This window comes from Caenorhabditis elegans, chromosome X (assembly GCF_000002985.6).
Source record: "Caenorhabditis elegans chromosome X".
In the NCBI taxonomy this organism is placed as follows: domain Eukaryota; kingdom Metazoa; phylum Nematoda; class Chromadorea; order Rhabditida; family Rhabditidae; genus Caenorhabditis; species Caenorhabditis elegans.
Window position 1 is genome coordinate 11,028,904 of NC_003284.9, and position 23,781 is coordinate 11,052,684.

At 36.1% G+C, this 23,781-nt stretch overlaps 3 protein-coding genes and 3 non-coding genes across 8 annotated transcripts; 3 read left to right on the plus strand and 3 right to left on the minus strand.

Annotated features, from left to right (window-relative positions):
- Positions 1-13: 13 nt before the first annotated feature.
- On the plus strand, positions 14-11,709 carry ldb-1 (the record flags this gene model as incomplete). Of its 3 annotated transcripts, NM_077444.6 has the most annotated exons (10): positions 44-137; positions 796-900; positions 8,507-8,615; positions 8,690-8,813; positions 8,862-9,166; positions 9,250-9,390; positions 9,719-9,803; positions 9,852-10,066; positions 10,389-11,063; positions 11,140-11,709. In NM_077444.6, the coding sequence occupies 8 exons, from the start codon at positions 812-814 to the stop codon at positions 11,055-11,057; spliced, it is 1,737 nt and encodes a 578-aa protein (NP_509845.1). The 3 variants fall into 3 exon arrangements, with proteins under 3 accessions (NP_001366942.1, NP_509845.1, NP_001379181.1); NM_001381099.1 differs by lacking the exon at positions 11,140-11,709 and having other exon boundaries at positions 14-137; positions 783-900; positions 10,389-11,057; NM_001392840.1 differs by lacking the exons at positions 44-137; positions 796-900 and adding an exon at positions 8,151-8,430.
- F58A3.6 lies at positions 2,166-2,237 on the minus strand. The gene has a single exon (NR_072074.1). It is a non-coding gene; the product is annotated as an Unclassified non-coding RNA F58A3.6 (non-coding RNA).
- Positions 11,710-11,826: 117 nt separating the features above from the next.
- Positions 11,827-13,974, minus strand: C09F12.3 (G-protein coupled receptors family 1 profile domain-containing protein). Its single transcript, NM_001029214.5, has 7 exons — positions 13,793-13,974; positions 13,382-13,584; positions 13,264-13,333; positions 13,048-13,218; positions 12,696-12,871; positions 12,475-12,651; positions 11,827-12,422 (listed from the first exon to the last, which is right to left on the minus strand). The coding sequence occupies exons 1-7, from the start codon at positions 13,952-13,954 to the stop codon at positions 12,197-12,199; spliced, it is 1,185 nt and encodes a 394-aa protein (NP_001024385.1). The 5' UTR covers positions 13,955-13,974; the 3' UTR covers positions 11,827-12,196.
- On the minus strand, positions 13,222-13,242 carry 21ur-14255. The gene has a single exon (NR_072075.1).
- A 4,568-nt stretch (positions 13,975-18,542) lies between the features above and the next one.
- Positions 18,543-20,372, plus strand: clc-1 (Claudin). Its single transcript, NM_077446.6, has 6 exons — positions 18,543-18,706; positions 19,333-19,427; positions 19,479-19,603; positions 19,649-19,740; positions 19,788-19,929; positions 20,166-20,372. Exons 2-6 carry the CDS (start codon positions 19,340-19,342, stop codon positions 20,265-20,267), a joined length of 549 nt encoding a protein of 182 aa, NP_509847.1. The 5' UTR covers positions 18,543-18,706; positions 19,333-19,339; the 3' UTR covers positions 20,268-20,372.
- A 1,560-nt stretch (positions 20,373-21,932) lies between these two features.
- Positions 21,933-21,953, plus strand: 21ur-15354. The gene has a single exon (NR_072076.1).
- The last annotated feature ends 1,828 nt before the right edge of the window (positions 21,954-23,781 follow it).

Consider the following 23,781-nt stretch of genomic DNA (forward strand, 5'->3'; position numbering starts at 1 on the left):
TAGACTCATTTGGATGTGTGTGGTTATTTTTCTCAAATTTTTATTTTCAGACAACGGGAACAATCAACACGGCACAGAGGCTGCCTTCGGGAGGCTTGCTCAATCATACCGTATTCAAGATTTATTGTTCATTATTGGTAAGATTTCAATTTCTTTGAAAATTGTGGACATTTTGAGATGTTTTTCAAAATGTTTTATAGATTTTGATGAGTTTTTTTTTTCAAAAGGTTTTCATAAAAATGCACAGCAACTAGAAAGTTATCAAATAAAAACTATGCAAAAATCTATGAGAGTTCTTGATAAAATGTTGTTCCCAAGTTTTTCTTTTAAAACGAGGTTTAATTTTCAAAACGAGGCTTTGACTGCACAAAAAATTTTATATACTTTAAACCATTTATATTCATTTCACAGAAAGCTTTTATTTTGGCATGTAAAAGTTCATAGTTTCATTTAATTCAATTTATAACTACACCTTACGCATTTTGTAGTCCTCGTTTCTTTTCCGATTTTGCTCGGAAATTGTTTTCTTTTGTGGAACGTGCATCCAATATATCTCATATTTGAGAAAAAGAGGAAACTGAATATTTAATTAAAATTGGAAGAGCAGTTAACATAGCTTCTGACTAGTTTTTCGAATTGGCAGGATTGCTGTTAGATCCATTTTTAACGTAAATGCGCACTTCTTTGAACTAAACATTCTTAAAAGACGAAATTAATTGAAAATCAAGTTTTCAATGAGTATTGTTTATTTTACCATTTTATATCAAATTTACTTTTCCTAGTCATATTTTTCAGAGCCATCCACATCATGATGTTTCACCGGCCGCCTTCAGCAAGACCTCCCTTAAATCACGTTGATCAGTTGAAATCACTCCAGGCAACCGCCTTGGGAAAGCCAGGGTTAGTTTATTTTTGCCAAAAAGGAATTGTGCACGACAAACCGGGGAGCAGACAAATGTTCCGAAAAAGACAAAACAAAAAACTACGAACAAAATTCCGATGACAAGTGGTTGGTTCTACTTGTTGTTCACTTGTTCCCTAACTACTAACGAACAACTGTGAGTAGCTTTCAGAGCTTAAAATCTTTCCCAGGCAATTTGACAAGTTGATTCTATGGAATTATTTTCGAAGAACGACGATTATTCTTTTTAAGTATTTATCATATACATAAATAATATCAAAAATAGCTTACTCTAGTTGTTAAGTACAATTGAAAACCGGAAGTATTAACGCACATTAACTACATTAAACTTTCTATCGACAGTCTACCGGCGGTCTAAATTGTATTACAGCACAGAGGGCTTTACACTGATCCTCCTGTCTTCAGCCAATTGTACTCCTCTCATTGTAATCTACTCCTCCTGTCCTTTCTTCTTTGCACATTTTTTTGTTTTCCAGTTGTACCCTCTTTCATTATTATCGTTTTATTTAGTTTTGAAATCTATATATAGAGAGAGAGACATTTAGAAAAATCCAGAGAGAGATGTCACATGAAATTTGAACTTTGTTAAATTGATGAGAAATTTGCGAACAAAGCTAGAGACCACTTTTCAGACAAAGAAGCAAAAAGAAGTAACCAAACAACAAAGTTCGGTTGCTTACCCATTTGGCTTGATCCTCCTTCTCATCCAAACAGTACCGATAGTTTTCATTAAATTTGTAGTTTAAAGTTGACAAGCCGATAATGATGATGAACGGGAGGTAGCAAGTAGGGGTCAGTGACCTTTGCAACTCATGACGTCGTTTTTCATTGTGATGCTTTCATGTCGCCGCTACTAGTATAGAGTTCAAAAACTAACTATTTCAAATAACAGAACAGTTTTCTAGTTATTTGTTGTAACCAGTGATTTAGAATAACTTTTTTGATACGAAGTAATTTTTCATACAGTCCCAGATTATTTTATATGGCTCAACCATGGTAATAAAAAACGTAAACGTTTAGGCCTGAAAATTAGAATATTCTCAGTTTTTTACATTACTTTGAACCATTTTTCCTGAAAAAGTTATAACACAATTCTACCTTTGAACACTGAAATTTGAAGCCTCCCTTTAGTTCCTCCAGATAACTCAGTCAGCCTTTTGCATAATCCATACGCCAAGTGAACTATAGACCGTTGTGAGAACACATTGGATCCCTTTCACTCATCCCGTCCCTTTATTCCGTCCCTCCTAAAGCAGCATCGTTCTTCGACGGAACGCACGCGCACTTATACTCGTCGCGCACGCACACACACACACACACATACACACACACACACATACACACACTCATATACTGTTTGCGCATTGACATTTTCTCTGGAGCACTCCGTTCCAATGCACACTATTCCCACTCGTAATGTATGTATAGGACCCTCTTGATATTCCATACTATTCCTCGTGTCGCGCACTGGATGACCCCCACACAGTCGTCTCGGTCGTCACCCTCTCGCCACTGGACTCGCAGTACCACAACAGCTAGCACGACTCCGACCGCGTTGGCTGGGAGAGGAGAGACAGGCACCCGGCTGTCGACTTCCCCAATCTCTTCCTCAAAGCTGTTGGCTGGTGGCCGCCAAACGAAAATTCGGCCACAATGTCATAAATTTCTCTGCGTCTCTGATGCGAACTTTGTTGTCTTCGTTAACGCTTGCTTCTCTAACTCTCGCTCACTGTCTAGAGTGTGGTGTAGCGTTGTTTCCACTGTGTTCACTGTATCTGCGTCTCCACCCAAATGCTTCTCTGTGACGTACTGTTTTGTGGATGAACGCTCTAAACAAAACAAGTTTTCTCACGTCAAACTGCGTTAACTAAGTGTGGACAGTGACGAAAAAAAGTTAAATAATACAGGGTCCATGGAAATTACACAAAAATGACAAGTAAGAAAAGGAATTCTACAAAATTCAAAATGGTAGGCTCTAGGACTCCAGGACCACATGCTTCTACTGCGGCCGATCACGTGCCCTTCTCGCTCACGAGTCTATCGTATCTTCTCTTCGTTTTCTGAATTGCAGTGACTTGATTCTGGAGTGACAATCGTGGGGGCAAAGGCCGCCCCCATTTGCATAAGATGCCGCATCTTCTTCTTCGTTTTCGTCTTCTTCGTTTTCCTCGTCTTCTTCTTCGTGCTTCTGCTGCTTCGTCATTTTCCCTTCCCCTGCTAACAATAGAAGACGGCGAAGAAGGGTCTAGTGAATCTACGGACCCCTTGCCCTCCGCCACAAGCCCGGGCAGCTCTCCACTCTTCGAAGGCACGGGAATTTTATGCGTTTAGGGGGTCCGTTGTGCCCAATTTGTTCGAGTTGCAGTTGTGTCTGTGTGACTCAAAATTGAAATTTGCATGAAACTTTGGCTTGATGAGATGCCATGAGTGAATTCTTTGTCAACTCTTTTGTGCCTTCCCCTGTTTTTTATTTTTTTTCTATTTTGAATAGAGAAAACTGTGTAAATAAACAATTATCTATTTATAATTTCTGCTTGTTGCTTCTTTACATAAACTTCGTTATTTTTGTCTTCATAGGGTTATTAGTAATAATTTGATGTGAATCCAGAATCAAAAAAGCTTCATATTCACATATGTGAAACCAAATATGGTATTGTGAAGAGCCTATTTAAACTGTACATGGTAATGTTATGACCAACTTCAACCAACTTCACATCTTTGATTTTCTTCAGTGATAAGATACGGGATAATCTTATCATGATTGGCAACATGGCCAGATTGTGCTTCTAAACTTTTTCTCCAATTTTCTTGCGCACTTGCCTACAGCCCATTACTTTTTATGATATCTATCAAATCTATACCATTAAACTTTATCGCAACCTCTTGGCTTGCCACACTATCTGACTAACACATAAAACTTCGGCTCAAAATTTTACGAGCCACACGCCACGGCTACTGGATTTCTTTTATATTTTATTTTTTTCTACCAAGTCTTCGGAAGAAATACAGGCTGATTTTTAAGGCTTGAAACTTAGACGTAATTTTTAGAATTTATGTGTAAACTGCGAATTGTAAATGAAAACTTGCAGTAATGTATTAGGTATCTCAAACCTTGTCCCTTGCTTTGTCAATGTCATTTATTATTTATCATTTTTCGAAAGTTGTTATATCTTATTTTAATTTTATGCCGTTTTCCTCCAAGACTCCCATTGGGGTTAACGATATTTTCCACTCTAAGACGTAACGACTAATTTCCTCAGGGACCACCGCACTTGGCCCTTAGGCAACATATGTCATCCGATCGCTTAACGAAGGTTTCCGAATTTTGAAGAATTGTGCCAACAAGAGTAGTAGCGGCAAACGAATCGAAGTGCCAATGAGCCAGAAGAGATGGGTTAAATTAGAATTAAGGTTTCGGTTGGTGGTCCATCCTTGATAGTTGTTCAATAGTCTGTCTTTCGCTTCTCTTGTTCCTCGCTCACCCTCACTCTCTTCGTTCCCCTCTCTTTAATCCTATTTTGAAACAGGACCGCCTTCCGGGGCTTTGTCGGGTGGGTCGTCCGGTCATCCGGCTCCCTCCCCCCACAATTATGATTCCCATTCTCTTATTGTAAATACTTTAAGTCAAGCTTACTATTTACAGAGCTTTGAAAATTCGAATAGAGACCTCACAATCGTATAAATAATTTACAAGTATCAATGCATTGAATAAATCCATCTGTGTTGTTGCTCGCGTTTGTTTTCGAAATGCCTTTTCCTTCTGTCTAGCATCTTTTTTTGTCTTAAACAATCGATACGGTCGGTCGTTCTTCCGATCCGTAACCTCGTCTGGCATGAAAAGGTAGATTTGTAAGAATGACCGTGCAAACTGACCTTGGCCTCTCACTCCTCCGCGCCTACTTGTTCGGCCCCTGGTTTTTGTGTCGGTGCCACTTCACCGCGGCACCACGAAAACTATTACTGATGAGGCGAACGAACCGCCTTTTCCTCCCCACCCTCACACTATATCTTCTTATCTCGAGGTCAGCATCTTGAAAGTGAAACCTTCACGGGTGGTCTTGTCATTTGTTTCCATGGTTTTTTAACGTCCCTTCTTTTAAGCTTCTATTTTTTTCATATTATATTAGCATCTCATTCTTAAATTACACATTTGCTTATCTTTGCATAAATGGATATTGTCAATTTATCTTGTCGCATAATGCAATCGTTTCCAGCTGCTCATAATGCTTTCTAATTGCTCATTACAGTAATCAAACGCAATGCATTCTTCTTTGAGGTCATGAGTATCGGCCCACAACCACAAATTAAAGCCGCCTGTTACCTATTACCTGCTAAGCCGAACCGTGTGCTGCGCGTTTTAGTAACGAAACATTTTGTTCGATTGATCTAGTGTGTACAATGTTTCACATATCACGTAAATTTTAATTTTATAGTTTTTTGGTGGGTTGAAAGTTTATTCTCTTGTTAATACTTGAACATTGGAAATCAAATTTATTGTTTTTGAATGCTTAACATTTCTAAACAGAAATCTAAGCTTCTTCCCAAATCCTGTTGCTGGTGAGTATTTTGAATTTAGTAATGTTCGAAATCTCCTTATTACCTATGCTGACTCAGAAATAGGTGTGCATTACAACAAGTGACTCAGTAAAGGTAGGACGCCGCCCCCGCCTGTGTACTGTCATTGTGGCTAAGAAAAGCAAGGCGAATAGAGGGAGCTCCGTCCGTTTTGAACTGGCTCTCTATGGACCAATGCTCTCGCTAGGGGGGGGGGGGGGGGGGGGGGGGGGGGCTTCACGTCAAACTGTGCGTGTATTTGCCTATACCTGATGTTTGCGTGTCGTTGCAATTTAAATTTTCAACAACAACCTGTGACCCGTTTTCCATCTTTCTGTTTCCCAAATGTTCCTTGTGCTCCAAAATTCGAAAGAAAAAGCCCCCCGTAGTGTCAGTGCTCCCCACCAATTTGTTCACTATCTCTTCGGTCCAATCTCTGCGTCTCCCCAGTTTACTCTATTTTTGCTACCCATCGATTTTGAAGCTCTCCCAACCCTCCCCTCTTCCTTTCCCTTGTTTAGCACGTTGACCCCTGCTTCGTCTTGTTCTCTTCTCTCCTATTCCTTTACAACAACAGAGAGAAGGCTCACCCTACATGCTTCTTCTATCTTTTCTCATGTTGCCGTTGAGCCAGTCTGAAGCCTAGAAAGGAGCAGATAGAGCAAAATAAAATGAGACGGAGAAGGTGCAGAATACGAAAAAAGACAAGAAGAAAGACGAATTATAAAAAAAGATTAGAAATAAGAAGGAGGAACAAAGTCGTGTGGAGAGGCTAACAAAAAAAAAGAAAGGGGTGTCAATGATTTTCCCATTTTGAGAAGGTCCAAAATGAACTTGTGGGTCTCATTTTAGCTTTTTTGGTTTTATAGAACATTGTAGCACACAACTTTGGTTAGAACAACTCACAGAAAAAATTGTCAAAAAAGCTGTTGTTTTGTTTTCTCCCACTGACAAAAAACACAAAACTCGCCATTGTGTATATGTACATTCATAACTCATTATTTCTGTTATTTGAAGCATAATATCGTAAGAAAATCGATAAGTTATATGTTTTCGAAAAACATTGAAGCTAAAAACAGGAACCCTAAGAGATGAGTAGAATATATTTTTCTAGCTGACTTCATCTTCTCTATTTTTAAAAATGTATCCTTAACTTTTATAGTTTTACCATCGTTTTAAATAAAGGTGTAGACTTGAATACATAATACCCTTCTGAAAATAGTTCGATCTAATGCAGACATTCGAACAGTTGCTTTACCTGATTGATCACGCATCTTTCTCTCATTTTTTCTTTTCGCCCGTCGCCGAGAGTCAACGGAGGGGCCCGTTGAATTGTAAATGAACAGGCGCCTTTGCGGCTCAAAACGTGAGCAGTGTAATCCATGAAGCCGTGGCTCTTCTCTGTCCCTGTGTGTCTATCAATATGTGTGTATATCTGTGTGTGGTGAAGAAAGAGATTCTTGTGCTGTAACAACACATGCGTTCCATCATTTGTCGATTATCTCAAAATTAATTTTTCAATGTCAATAGCTAGATTTCATTTGCAAAACAATTGCTGTACTCAATGTTTGGCATTATATCCGAATAAGTGATTTGAATGTTAACTTTATCATAAGCTGTATTTTTTAATATATTTATATAATATACCATAACTTTCATATGCACGTTCAGTAGATAATAGTTATTTTATACTCTAGGATTTTTTTGAATTTGATAATAATTTAATAGTTTACTGATTGCAGCTCTGCATTTGTTTAAAAAAAAATAGGGCCAATTACACACTGATCCCTGAACAAAATTTTCACGATTCACTGATCCTCCGCGTGTTGGACAGCACTAGAACAGGTTATGCAAAACCCCTTTTTCTCGTCTTTTTTTCTTTTCCAACCAATCCTTCATTTACTATTTCTTCCGCCCGTCGGGTTATTTGCGTCTCTGCTACTCTTACAGTCATATACTATTTTCGCTCTCGGACTATTATTGATTCATATCAGAGATCTTCTCACTGTTCCGCATGATATTTCTCTCACTGTTTGATCTTCCACTGTTTTTCTGTCTCCCGTCGTCAGCTTTAACAAGCTGCGAAGATTCTCCGTTCATTGATTCCTACAAGCTGACTTACTACAAACGTCATCATCTTCATTCACAGTGAGACTGGCTAATATTGATTGATCCATGTGGGAGAAAGTTTTGCATTTTCTTGTTTATCTCGACTTCACTGAGTGGCTGACACCGCGCCGCCCTAGATGTGACGTCTTCTCGGATCTATCGGCCCAAGTGAAAGTTTGCTTTACGGTCCTTTTTCTCAAAGTCTCTTTATATTTTCGCATCATTCTTCTAATTCTCGTCTAATTATCTCTCTTTCTCTTTATCCATAGACCGACTTTTTTCTTCCTCCTCACACCAAAAATCCAGGTCGTAACATTGGAGAGTATTCAAACATTTTTTGTTGAAATTGTGAGCACCTACGTGTAAACGTGCCTTATCAGCACACACGAGCTGGGGTGATAGATAAAACTCCCTTTGATTCGTCTTTTGTTAGACAACGAGAAATAGAAGCGTCCTTAACTTTAAAACACTCTCCTTATCAATTGCCTTACTTGCTTTCCATTGTCATCTATTTTTAGCCTCGCAACGTTCAAATTCACTTCTCAAATTGTTTTCTTATAAACAGACGGTATTATGCCTCGTCGAAAGGCCACTGATGGTCCGGCTCCTCCGAAGCAGCCCAGAACGCGGCGGAAGAAGGCAGTACCGGAAGAGCCTAAACCAGAAGTTTATGATCCAATGAGTAGTTATGGGATGGACGGCATGGATCCAAACATGTATGGCCATCATCCAGATTATGGTTACGGAAATTATGGGCATCCACCTCCATTTGCTGGCCCAGAAAGCTCTAATAGCCATTATGGAATGCCACCATCACAAGGAACAAATTCCCAAAATAATATGATGTTAGTACAACAGAACCAACCATTTGTCAAAAATTGAAAACAGAAACGTTCTTGAATTAATTTTTTGTATTTTCAGGATGAGATCTCAAGCGACTGAACCACAACCAATTGGAAATACTGTTAGTCCCCTCGAATTTCGGATACACGATATGAATAGAAGGCTATATATCTTTAGTTCAACAGGGGTGAGTAATTGTGAACAAAGTTAACAAGTTTGCAATTTAGAATTGAATAGAAAACATAATCAAATCTTGTTTAGGTATCTGAAAATGATCAACAGCAATGGTGGGATGCGTTCTCGCACGAATTCTTCGATGATGACTGCAAACTCTGGTTTGTCATTGGATCCGAACCCGTTGCATTTGCAAGTCGGGAAAGATATAGTGAGTATTTATAACGTGATTTTTTTTAATTCTAAATTAATGTTTCAGTTATTAACCGTCAATTCATTCCCAAATTCTTCCGATCAATTTTTGATAGTGGAATGCGAGAACTTCAATACGTACTTCGTGGACCTTCTAGAGAATGTACATTAGCCAATGGTTCACAGGCTTATGAAAATGAGAACGTGTTACAAATCACTAGATACGATCAGTCAAGTCAATTCGAAGTGAATACCGAGGGAAAGTTGTACGTTGAATTTGCACCATTTGATGAAGTTATGAATTATCGGATAAAAGCTTGGACATTGGAGTTGAAGAGATCCAATGAATTTGTGTACAATCAAAATACAGCTGTAAGTATCTTTTCCTACATTCAGAAAACCGTATTCTAGTTCAATAAGCTGAAATAAATTATTGTAAATTATTATTCTTACAGGATTACCGAGTTGAAGCACAAAACCCGGAACAAGAGAATAAGCCAAGAATGGGATTTTTTAAGTCCACGTTTAACTTGATGACAATGCTCAAAATCCTCGATCCAATGCAGTCTATCATGAGCTCAGCAAAATCTGCACCGGTAAGTATCATTTTGAAACGAAGGAAAACTTGTTGGGAAACTTAATCCATTCTATTATACGCTGCTCTCTTTTTCTTTCAATTCAGTTCATTAGTACATTTCACACTACACACTTCCCCCGCTGATTGGATTCATTTAGCGCGTTCATGTATAGCTTCTGTCTGAATTATTAGCTTGCCTTTTTTTATGAAAACTCTGATCACTCCACTCTCCACCATTGGCACTCACTGATTGAGGCGGACACAATTCACTAATGAGCTCTTATACCGAGTCATATTGATACGCACGCGCCCAGATTTTATTCATTCTGAACAATTTTATTTTGCAGGCTATTACACCCCGGGAAGTCATGAAACGGACACTTTTTCAACATCACCAAGTACGGCAGCAAAATATGCGACAGCAACAACTAAGTAAGTAACTCACCAATACATGATTTTCAATCAAACTGATGTTTTTAGATCAACAAATGATGATACCAGCGCCAGAACCTGAGAAACCAAAGCCGGCAAGGAAACGTCAACGAAAGCCAGCTGCAAATCCTCGTGGAAGCAAAAAAGCTACAGCTGCAGCGGCCGCAGCAGCTGCAGCAGCCACCAATGGCGTACCGCCAACAGTTCCAACAGCAAGTCCCGCAAACAACCAACAATTCCCACCAAATCCCATGACTTCTCAGGTAAATATTAAATATTGCAGTGAATTTGAGTGATGAAATGTCAAGGATTGTAGTATAATCTCGTAATATTCTGACAAACTCGCATTTAATTAAAAATTTGCTTGATAAATATTCAAACATTACATTTTTTGAAAAGCTGATCCAAAAATATTTTTGATAGGAAATTAACATTACGTTTGTTTTAACCTTATGAGTCTTGTTTATGAGTCTTTATGAGTTTTGTGAAACGTTTTAAAAAATAGGAGTTGTCGGGACACTTTTAATTCATACAAAAAAGTAATTCACTATAAATTTCTAAAATTTCAATGTTTAATATTTTCAGTTTCAACAAATGTCCTACCCGGATGTGATGGTAGTTGGTGAGCCATCGATGATGGGAAGCGAGTTTGGAGAGAACGACGAGAGAACCATTTCCCGAGTCGAGAACTCCCAATATGATCCGAATGCAATGCAGATGCAATCCCTCGGCCAGGGGCCAAACTCATCAATGAATATCAATGGTCGAAATATGATGAATCAGCATCATCCAGGAATGCAACCACCTCCAGGCCAACAACACATGCCGCCACATTCCATGGGCAGTCAGATGCCAACATCTATGCACAATCCGATGCACATGCCTCCTGGATCCATGCAAGGACACGGTGGCATGCCACCAATGCCTAGCACAATGGCGAATCAGATGCCACCGCCTAATTTGCCACCTCACACAATGTCTAATCAGATGCCGAATAGTCGGATGCCACCAATGCAAGGACAAATGCCACCATCCGGAATGCCTGGTCAGATGTCAAATCCAAATATGATGGGAAGTGGTATGCCACCGATGTCAATGTCTAGTCAGATGCCGGGTTCTATGTCAAACCCTATGCCGAATCAAATGCCTGGTGGAATGCAAATGAATCAAATGCCGCCGCCCAACTATTCACAATATACTGGCGGACCTCCACCGCAGTGGCCTCCGCCTAACTCAGCGATGATTACAGGATAAATTAAGGTAAATTAGTTATCAGATTATTACTACCCATGAAATCTCTAACATGAGAACAAATGCTTAATATTTTTGTTTTCAGGTTTTTCAATTCAACTCACCGAATGTGCCCCTCTCTCTTCTCCTCTACTACCGAGTGTGTTCTGATGCAACGAAATCATGACAGGCCACGAAACAAATCAATTTATTCCGTCTCCTATTTCCAGTCCACTCAAAACACTGAAACAGCAAATACAAAGTTCACTTTCACTTGAATAGATTACTACAGTTCTCAATTGTCATATTACACAAGTCCGTTAAAAAATGTATTCTCATGTCATTTGATTATTTCATTCATTTTTATCTGTAAAGGCGTACCACACAATCCCTCCTCTCTCCAAACATGAAATAGTCATTGCTACTTTGATATTGTGATTTCCAATCTTCCTCAAAAGCCTCAATACGTCCATTAACGACAATCAAAAGAACACCCTTTTGTGTTCATTCTATACAATATAAATACATACACATTTCTTCTCAATTTCGATTGCTGAAGATCTCAAAATTCTCTGTTTTATCTATATTTACTCGCTTTGCTCTACAATCATTGTTTTCCTAGTGTGTCAAAAAAAATTATTCACAAAAATAAATAAATAAATTTTTTCCAATCTGCATTTAAAATAATCTAACAGAAAAATTAACGAAAACTCTAATAACGTTTTGAAAGTGATGAATTACAAACATTTCTCTGAGAGTCATTGATGAATTTACCGTTTCTTGAAGGAAGAGAGAAGATTCATTGAAAAGCAGACGAACAGCTAACAAAAAAATTTGTATAATTGGATTATGTGGTTCATTTTTTAAATACTAATTTTTATGAAAACTCACACTTAACCAAACTTTCTCACACTTAACCAAAAAAAACTCACACTTAACCAAACTTTCCTATGTATTCTTTGTTATAAGTACTTATTTTTGCACCAATACTTTGGGTTTCAGTGATTTCTCCTACTTTTCGAATTGAATTTGAAATCAGAGCAAAGAATAAATGCAAATGTGTTTGCTGTGAAAAAATGCAGACTCCTTAAAAAATTTACATACAAAGATATCATTTTTGAGATCAGGATTACTCATTAAATCATTCAAAATCATTAGTATTATCAAATGTTAATATTAAAATTGTTGTTGCATCCACTTTCATATGACGTCACAGTTTTCGGGCTCATGGGCGGATCACTGGAGTTGGATAGAGTCCGTGATGTTTTCCGTAAAAGCAGTCGTATATACTTTTTTAGTCGGTTCGTGAACGCAATGAACACGAATGCGTTCACCGATGCGGAAATCATACTCAAAACGTCAGAGAGGTGTGAATGGTAGTAGTCTTTTCTAAAAAATGTATGAATATATTATTTTAATGGGGGTTTTATTCATCCTTTACCTCGTTGGGCATTCCCTTTTTACCAAAAGTTGCCATTTTCGAACAACGGCAAATAACTTAAGCGAGTGAAAGCACAAGTACAAAAGGATTATAGCCACAATTGAGAAAGTGGCTCGAAGTTCTTGTTTCTGCCGGATTAGTTCAGCTTTTTTTGGAAAGCAACCTGCTAATGGATGTCTGAAAGATTCACAAAAAATGTTAAAAAAAGAGTTCGCACATACGTCACATTGGTTTGCTTGGGATGATCAAAAGCCAAATGTTGATACGTGTTGTGGCGACTTTTATAGATTTCATAAAGAGTGAGCAGCGAAAAAATGCACATCCACATAAATGGGACAATGTTGAAAAAGAGAGGATCCAAGATGGAATGGTAAACAAATCGATACGTAGAAAGGATCTTAAGAAAATCAATTAAGCGATTTCTTTAATATGATCATAGTCACAAATTTCTGAAATTCAAAATTGAAACCAAGTATAACAATTGTTTTCAGTGAGTGAACATATTCAAAATATAAATAAAATAAAATTTAAACCAAAAGCATATCACGTATGATATGGTGGAAACGTGCTTACCTCTGTTGTGGATATTCTTCTGGTAATTCTCAATTGAGGATGTGACCGGAATTCAAGTTCCAATACAAAAATAGGCAGCCGGAACAACATTACCAGACAAAACATTACTATCAACATTGTCCGAGCTCTGCTAACCGTGTCTTGAAGTCTTGCAATCATTGGACGTGATATCTTAGAAAAGATCATGAGTATCAAACATTATTTTCTAATTCTAACCTTCCAATAACGATGAGCTGAAAGTGTGGCTATTGTCCAGACGTGCAGTGTATGTATTGTAACTTCGACTCTAAATTTTGAAAATTCAGTTGAGAAAAAACAAATGTAGCCATTTTACCTAGGCATTGTGTATTTTAAAAATCTTCTCTCAAACATGCATGGACCATATAATGTATGATTTTTCATATGGTGTTGATCACAGATCTGAGGGAAAAATTCGGCTGCTAAGGTGGTGGTGAGCATCACGTGATCCAAAAGAAGAAGTGCTTTCAGATAAACAAATACTCCAGATGTAATTTTTGGTGGTCTATATAATGAGACCTGAAACTCGTTATTTCAAATTTGATAGTATTCTGTTTGAATTTATTTTTGTCTTTGGCATTGTGGGACCCAGTTTCAATGATTTTCATCAAGTTGCGTGTCTGGAGAGAATGACCAGCTCTGGACCGAACGGTGCCAGGCGGCGATTGTGGAAACGTTTTGAGCATATCACATTTCAGGCCAATTTTGACACTTTCCAAAGACCTACCATAGCACACGCGTTGCAAAGAATTCCACCAATTGCAATTGGAAGCAATAAAAGAAGATTGAGATTCCGAAGTTGAAAATACAGCTCATGGTCGTGTATTCGAGGTTCATGGTAGCACACCATCGAATGACTTGGGAAAAATAAACCATAATTATCATCCATTTCACATCGGAAAGCCCTGAAATAATGAAAAGTTAATGTAAATTGTAAATTAGTAAAAGTAAATTAGAAAAAAATTGATATCCAAAATGAAGAAGAAAAGGCTATGTGATTTATATTTACAGAAACGCTCTATATAACGTGATTTTCAATTGATTTCACCAAAAAAGGATAACTTGTTATTAAAAATGATTTATCATTGTGATAGTACATATTACATGCTCTGTCAGGTGAAGTTGAAAAAGTAAGTTATATAGGACAGTGTTTTGAACAACTTGCTAGTGTGGATGACGGTTGGCTATTATCTGCAAAATCAACGAAAATTGGTTTCTGTAAATTTTGTTGAAAAAAAAGTTGCAAAGAGCTAATGACAGAGAAGTGGGTAAAGTTGATTGAGAAGTGGCGAAGAATTGCCTAGTACTCTAAAAAATAGCAGAAGTTTTCTTTTCTATTCTAATAGCATCGCAATTTGATTGAAAAGGTTCAGAGAAATTTATCACTCTGCTTATTAATAAAGTAATTTAATGAACACAGGTTCAAAGTTAAAAAAAAACGGATGAATTCACATGAAATGCTTCTCCACATTTCAAACTTCATCCCGACAAGCAGCACACTGTTTGGATGCGCTGTGCCTATTCCATATCTGTGTCATGTTTGTTTTACAAGGATGTATTTAGGAAAAATGAGACCAGCTTATTTAGACGTGTGTTTGGGGGTGACGAACGGTTTTTTCGAAACTTTCCATCGTCATCATCTCCATCAATACACATTTAAAATGTATCTATTGGAAAATCTCTAGAAAATCATAGTTTGTTTGCCCAAGTCAGACTTTTCTTAAGCTGCATGCGAAAAAGAGGCTGAATCATGGAGCATACATAAGGAGCACATAATGGAATGATTTTTGAACAATCCATACTTGTAAAATTGTATTTATCACTTACTTCACATTATATTAGAAGACGGTTTTAAAGAATTCTAATACACATATAATCTACACTACGAAATGAAATGGATTTATTTCTGAACTCTCATTTCACGTTCTGTGTGCGTAATAAGTTCAAAAGTTTAAAGCCGAATAGTTTAACAATGAGTTAACTGAAAAAAAAACCTGAGAAATGTTTAAATTATTTACGAACTCCGTCTGAGAAAGGAAATGAGAAACAAGCGGAAGACGAAGGCGTTGAAAATGACGGAGGCGGTTCAAAATCTTCGCTTCAAATTTCAAAAAATGGATGAGAAATCGGAGAGCCCTGGTGAAGGAATGAAAATGATATTTCTAGAGCAGAAAGTCATTCCAACATGATGTTCAAAACAAAATGAACTGAACTTAAAAGAAGTCGGTCACATGGCTCTGATAGATTTTTGCGCACTGATTCGCAAACACAATTATGAGGGCACGCAGTTGCACTTTTTTTTTTTTTTGAAGCAACTTTTTAAACCATTGCAACAAGAAGATAGGTGCACCTTTCTGAAACTCCAAAACAATTACACTAAGGTATTGAGAAGTATTCAAAAATCTTTAAAAATTTGTTTGAAATACGAAAAAAATCCAAGTTTGAGTTCGCCGAAATACTGTGCATGAGACATACATATGCCAGAAAAACAACTAGAATGTTTTGTAACAACTGAACTGTATCAAAAAGGTTGTATGAAACCCCCTAATTTATTTGGAAAAGACAATTCCTAAGAATTTCTCCATTTAATAAATTGTTATATTTCACTTGTAGAGTTTGAATAGTTCTACCTTATTATGCATTTGATTATTTTTCAGAATATCAATTTCCAATTGTATCTTAAAATTTCTCGGTTTTTTCAGCATTGACGCAGATGATTTTGATCAGTTTTTTACGATAAATTTGCATTTAATATACATATTTTTGTTGTTAACTTGTGAAAAATTATTCAAATATGCACTGAAAAAATGGGCATCCTAGTTTTTTTCAAGTGCATTTTCTGTAGAATTACAGAATTTAGTTTTGCTTGCAAACAATCTCATCAATTTTTATGATGTATTTCCCAGGATGGTATTCAGTAGGTTTGACACGCTTATTTCTTGTAAAAAATTCCGGAAATTTTTTTTGGAAAGTTCAGAGAAACTGAAAACGTTTATTGTCTACTAACTCATAAGCTGTTTCATTGGTTGTTCTATGTATATACAGTATCTTTTGAATTCATCGAGTTAAAAAAAAACACTTTACTTTTCAGATCTCAAGTTGAAAATCCTTTTGTATATACGAACACCTTTTCATAGCTTCTTTGTCAGTTATTCAAGTATGATTCTACGTCATAGCATAACAAAAAGATGCGTTCTCACATAGAAAATGAAACACAAAAGACAACATATTATCAAACAACTTTTCTGAAAAGAAAATATATAAACTTTGATTGAAAGGTGACAAGAAGAAGAGTTAATACTGTCAGCGCTACACGGCTAAAGTTCATTGCCGTTACGTATTTGCATATGTCAAATACACTCCTTCACGCTGTTTCTTCATATCTTCTTTTCTTTTCCAGCATTTATTTTTCATTTTCCCAACGGCCGCAGATTTCAATCGGATGCCGTTCGAGCAAGTAGTTCCGTTGATTACATTTTCAGTATGTATTTTTAACATTTTCACACGTTTCGAAGAACATTTGGATAATAACACATCATATCCAAGTTTAAAAATACCAGAGAAAGTAGAAACCTCTACTAAATTAAACAGGATGTTTCAACAAAAGCAAGAAATAAAAATGATGAGAATGTAAATAGTATCTTAAATAAACAAACGCTCTGCATTGATTTGATGCTAGAATGAGTCAGATGTTTTTTGAAAAGTACTAATCACTTGTTTTTTTCAATCAACTGTTGTTTGTAAACTTTCAGATCTTATAAAATATTTGCAATACTACTTCAATTGTTCAAATTAAGTTTTTTGAGGATATGTTCCAAGAAACTGTTTCTCTGTTTACTTTCATTCCTACTCATTTTTAGTTAGCAATTTGAGAACTTTGTATTAATGGAAACCCAAATCGAACAGATCTACTACATATGATATTTTCGTAATTTGAATTAGCAAAACTCTTTCAGTAGGGATTTATGGAAATTGGAACGTTCGAGAGAAACCAAGCTATGCTAAACCTTTAATTTTTGCCAAGTTGCTTCTATTGCTTATTTTTATAATTTTTTAAAATAATTTGGTCCAGTTTTCAGCGTTTTTTTGATAACTACAGAAATTTTCACTGTGAAATTCAATTTTTTGGTTTTATTTCAAGTCCATCAAAACAAACAAATCCACAATTAGTGTCGTGAACCCGTCGTGAACCCGTGTCGTGAGCATTCTCGATGTTCCAAGTTTCATACGTTTTTTGCAACATGCTGAAATAGACAACATTCTTCTTTTGTATTATAGATTGACATTGGTAGTCTTCAAACTCAAAAAAACCTAAAGGTGGAGTAGCGCTAGTAGGGAAAGAGTGAAAAACTATTCCTATGGTTCCAAAATGACCGAATAGCATAATAAAATGTTTCAAAATTTTTTTGAAAACTTTTTTTTTGTTTACTGTCAAAATGTGAAAATTACTCAGTTTTTGCAACTAATTTCGGAAGTCGACCAAAAAAAGTTTGTTCCTACATTTTTTATCATACTGTAACTTTGTTTTAACTATTTGTAATAGAATATTGTAGTAGTCGGAACATTCGACATAGTTATGGATTTCCTCAAAACTCACATTTTTTTCAAAATTTTGACAACTTGCCAAAACTTTGACCGGAAACTAGAAAACATCTAAAATTTGTTGGAGTTTTTTCTTATGATATTCGGTTGTTTTAGATCATTATAAGTGCATTTAGACGAAATCCCCACTGGTGCTACTCCACCTTTAAAGGTTCGGTTATTTCACATACCTGATACACTTTGAAAAATGTCAAGTCATAAATTCCGTTTATCATTATTGTTTTGGTTATTTAAAACATCAAATAACCTTCTAGTAAATATTATTGTTCAGGCATGTATGATAAAAATCTTGAACAATTTGCTAACGATCTGATTGGAAAATTAATTAGCTTTGATTTTCCAATCTTTACCAAAAAAAAACCAACAATTTAAAGTTATTATTATTTCCACGAAATAAAAATGTTTTCGAATTTTTTATATTTCCAGACGTAAAAAGAAAGTTAGCTGAAACCACCTGTTTCTTGCCAATAAATCAGTTTTTTTTTTAAATATTCACAAAAAAATCATTTGAAAGTTTGAAGCTTGTTTCAAAACATTTTGAGTGAAGCTTACTAAACAAAAGTTTTTGAAAAATGAAAACACGTCACTTTTGTGTTCGCATATACGTGATTCACCGTAAACTCCACTTTTGTAAAACTACGAAAGATACTGGCTGAAATGATAGGAAAATTCGTCGAAATATTTGAGCATCTGACTGTAAGTTGATAACGATTATACGAACTAATCACCGTTTCCATCTGCTCAAAACTCGCTGACTCACAAAGAATTTTAACAGAAATTAAGAAATGGCTCTATGTCAACTTTCAAAATTCTACAACGCCCAACTTGAGTTTCTTATCAACACTTTATTTTTTGGTCTATCTCTTGACTGAATCATACCGAAAACGGTTACATGACGTGTCGAGGAGTTCTACTGATACGAGCAAGCAAACGCTTTATTTCTCTCCACCTCTTTACTTTAAAACTAGCCTAACTCTTGTATATAACACACATTTTTCATATTTTCTATCAAGTTCACGCCGTCCCATCGACATTTAAGGTAAATATTTGAGTGTTCAATCTTATCTATGAAGCATTTTTTTCATTCCAGTTTGTGTGACATAGCACGTTGCCATTCCTTATTTCTTGAAAACTAGTTCGGGTTGTGAAATTTTCTTCCAAAATTGGTCCTTTAGTAATGTAACTTGATACATCAGGTTTTGTGAAAATATTTTGAATGCTTCAAACGACGTTTGTTGTTTTATTTTTCACTCTCCGAGTATCTAAAATCTATTCAAAAATTAAAAAAATCCGTTTTGACTTTTTGCATCTAGTTTTATCACTTCTTCCTGTGTCCCTCCCAAACTTTTACAGCCCAGTTGGCAATGGCGATAAGAAAAACACTGTTTCTGCCCACTTTGAGCATTTATTTCATCATTTTCATATTTTGGTTAAGATGTATAGTTGTCAAATGTGCAGGCTATTTTAGTATTTTGTGCTGTCGTCATTCTTACATTGAAGTGCATTCTCATTCCGTAACTAGGTGGTTGCATAGATGCCACCATGTGTTTGTCTGTCGTCAATAGAAATTTCCATATTTAGGAGAAATTGTTTTCATACTTTTTTAATACTTTTTGTCCGTCAATCTTCTGAAAAAAATATTAAAATTAAAACCATATGTTTCAGGTTCACAATGTGTCTTTCCGGACTCACCCAAATTCTCTATGGACTTATTATGGCTGGTAGTGCTATTTTAACAGCAGTTGCTTTGTTTACGCCAAGTATGTTTCATCTTTGGAGATGTTAGAAAAAGTGAATTTTCAAACTCTCAGGTTGGAATACTGTTGAAAATAATGTGAAAGATATAACTCATATCAACACATCTGAATGGAATGGCTTGATGCCTTGGTCATGTATTGGTCACTCTCAGGGAACCCAGTGTCAGGATTGGTGGGCGGTATGTTGATGAAATTATTTATATGCTCAAAAATACTGTTTTCAGAATCTTCCAGGATGGATGAAATGTGTCGTCGTCTGCATGATCCTCTCTTTGATTGTCCAAATTTTTGCAGTTGTCTACAACTTTTTGACATGGTTAGATTAGCGAAAGCCGACATTAATATAATTCAAACAACTTTCAGCCTTGCCTGCTGCTGCAAGAAATATATCATCCATCCACTCACCCTCTTTGCAGTCATCTCTACTATTCTTCTGCTCATCGCTGTTATTGTTTATGCAGCTGAATGGAATCAATTTACAAATGGAATTAATACAAACTCGCAGGTGAGAATGCTATTCTTAATGTGGGAAAAAGTGTAAAATTATTTGATTGAAACTATTAAACTTCACTAAAACTCTTTTTTTACACATGTTCTAACCCTTTAAAACCCGATTATAAAGCTTTGAGAAACCCTCCCTATCTCACATTGAACAACTTTTTGGCCAATCTGCACATACCCTAAGGCGCAAAAGCTGCTCATAAACCTTTGTTTGTACAAACTCACAACTTAATTTTTCAGCTTGGATACTCGTTTTGGCTTGCAGTTGGAGCCCTCATCTTATCTGCGGCGGATGTCATTTTGGGAGCACTAACAGTGTGTCTTGGGGAACACTGCTGTTAATTAAACTTGATTATATTTATTATTTCCCTGCATTTTCTGTGATATAAACTGCTCAGCCCAGACGTCGGCACCAATCTATTTGTTAAAGCTTTGTAAGATTTTGAACTTGGTTTTTCGCATTTAACGCCGAACTACACTGAAAAAGTGCAAACAAGACTGGCAAGATGGGGACGGCAAAAAATGTAACGGTTTTGTGTTTGTAAAAGGTCTTTTGAACTGTGGTAAGACATGTGAATATGTCTGTTCTTAGTGACACACTGACGTGTCACGAAGATCAGGAGCAATTTTTGTCGATTTTTTTCGACTTGTTGCTCCCAAGTTTGCGGCGTGGGAGGCATCACTACTGAGGCTCGGTCAAAGAACATAGTCAATTATTTCACAGTTTCTTAAGAATTTGAAAAACGCGCGCAGCGAGAAAGATCATTAGTTGAACTCGGAACATAATATGTTAGATGAAATGTAACAATGCCAAGTGTTTGAGCAAAAATTGAAAGATGTATTGTGCAACAAAGGTTGAAAAAGTGAGTCATTGTAAACATTTTGATAGAAGTAAAGATTGGTGAAAATCTTTAGATAGTGACATGAATTCTAAAAAGTTGTTTTTTCTGTGAAAGCAACTGACTGACAATTCAATATATGACTATATACAATATACATATTCCGCTTATTAAAAATGTGTTTTTATTTTATTTTGCACTATTTTTTTAAAATAAACATATTTAAAAATTTGTGTCAAATTAATAGTTTTTATTACAATCACTGAATTCACTTTTTCATGAACAAGACTTTAATTGATACATTAAGAGTTCAACGAAAAATAATTATGAAAACATGAAACAGCTTCTGCAAAAATATATATAATTAAATTCAGATAATAATTTACTAAATTTTTAAAAACCGATTTTTGAGTGGTTGCGGTTCTAAGAAAAATTTACTGAAGTGGACCTGCAAGATGACTGGCACCCAGATTTTTTTGTAGAGAAATTGCTACAAATAATCTAGACATACATAGGTATTTCTCCTGGAGAAATCCTAAGTTTTTGAGTTATATACATTGGAAAGTTAAAAAAACTGGAAAATCAAAAGTGAATAGAATATTGGCCAGTACTGTATATTATAGGTTATTGCGATCTAGATATGAATTTGAAGGCGGATGGGTTAAAGATGAACAAGCGCCAGTTTGGATTTTGTTAGAAAACGTTTCAAAGATCGGAAGTATCTTTTTTAAAATCTCCTTCGGAGATGATGGCCCCTCGAGGATGAGGGCCCCTCGGGGATGGGTGTCCCACGGATGAGAGGCTCATCAGCGACGGCAGCCTCTCAGGGATGGGGTTCCTCGGGGTTGGGGGCCCCTCGGGGATCGGCTCCTCTCGGATAAGGACCTCTCGGGGATGAAGACCAGTCTGGGATGCGGGCCTTTTGGGGATGCGGGCCCCTAGGGAATGGGGGTCCCTCGGGGATGGGGACCCTCGGGGATAAGGGCTTCTCAGGGAGAGGGCAATTCCCCGGAGAATCATTCTGAAAAAAAAATCATTTAAAGTCAGATATCAATTATTAAATTTATGAAAAATAAGTAAATATGACAATTGATAATAGGTTATATTACATCTAAAAAAGTGCTGTCACACATATGTCTTAAAATTCAGATTTTCTAATTAAACTCAATACTTCGGGAACCTAATAAATTTTTGTATTTAAATACAGAACAGCAAAAAATCTCCAACAATTCCACATAAAGCATTCGGAGAAACGTTTCATTCGTTTATTTATAAATCATAAAAACATGATTAAAATATGAATCTCGCAGAAATGTTTTGTTTGGTCGACTACTTAAATTAGGATATAATTAGGATTAATCTGCATAAATATCACAATGACTAGAGCTACATTTTTTGAAAACTTTTTTCAATAAATTTCCTTATTTTCAATGAGTTATTCGAAATATTATTCACACTGGCGTTTTCCATAAAAAAATGTTTTTAAAACTTCTCGGCATTTGGCTCTAGCTTCTTGCCCAAGTTTAGCCCAAAAAATATTAACTTGGATCAGAAGCTGTCTAAACTTGGCCAAAAGTTAGGCAAAACTTTGGCAAAACTTGGATTCAAGCATTACCAAAGTCTGACCCAAGTTTCACCCAACTCTTGCCAAACTTTGGCCCAAACGTTTCTTATTTCGTTTCAAACTTGGGCCAAAAATTGGCAAGAGTTGGGTGAAACTTAGGTTAGACTTTGGTAAAGCTTGAATCCAAATTTTGCCAAAGTTTTGCTTAACTTTTGCCCAAGTTTAGACAGCTTCTGATCCAAGTTAATATTTTTTGGGCTAAACTTGGGCAAGAAGCTAGAGCCAATGCCGAGTTACTTTTAAAATGTAAGGAAAATGGTTACTTCCCTCTACAAAGTTGGATATAATCAACAGTTGGGCATTAAATTGTAGGAAAAGAATTAACTGTAGATAACGGATTAGCGAGCGTGCCTAGGCATATGTGAACGATAAAGCGCTGTGACAGGTATAAGACTCTTTGTACTTAAAGTTGCATCGCTAATGCATTCTTCAGAAATCATATTTAAAGGGGTTTAATGTGTCTGATCAGTTTGAATTAAATGAGGGCGGGGGGTTCAAACACTTTTCATATTAATTTAATAACTAATAGTGAGTACAAAAACACATCAGCATGGATAATAAGCCTCCGCCAGTTGTTTTTTCTGTTTATACTGATTAATTATTATGGTGATCATTTTTGAAGCCTGCACACTTTTATTATGACAGAATGTTGTTAGAAATTCAATTTAGTATGGTTTAATAAATACCTGCGCTAAAATTTTTGTTAATTATTTTGGACGAAAGACATTATACATACGTGTTAAATCATCTTCAAATATTGTTTAAAGTGACTCTCCTAAATATTTATTATATTTTAATTAACTTTGACCTTAAATTGTGTTTTCTTTTCATGAACAAAAACTATTCAATTTCCACGAGCTGAATATGCTTTCCCGTACTCAAAATTACTTCCCAGCTACTTTTTTGATGTATTTTGGGAATTAGTCACCCTTGTAGTGCTGGGTGACACTTACTTAACCTTTGCTCCGCGGCAAAACATGATCATTTGTTCAAATAGACAATTTCGTTTTTTCTTTGACGATCAGAGTCAATGAAGTTATCTAAGGCAATCACAAAACATTTTTGAAAAGCAGCAACAGGTCCAGCAAAACGCAGTAAACGGAACAGTGTTGTTTGTTTGTTTTTCAAAGAGAACCGAAATGACCAGTTCTCAACTGGTTACTTTTATTTGCGATGACAAAGAGGAACTTCCCAAAATGCCCTGTGTGAAAAACGGAAGTGATTAGTGTACCATTGGGTGCTTATTGATATTGTCATGGAAAAACTCATTTAGCTTCGAAATATACGTTTCATAAATTTTAAGTTTTGTCTTTTGTAGTTGTTTGGAAAAGAATGTCTGAGATTCAAATGCAAATATTGCAGGAGTTCTTGAAAAAGTATGCAACTCAAAATA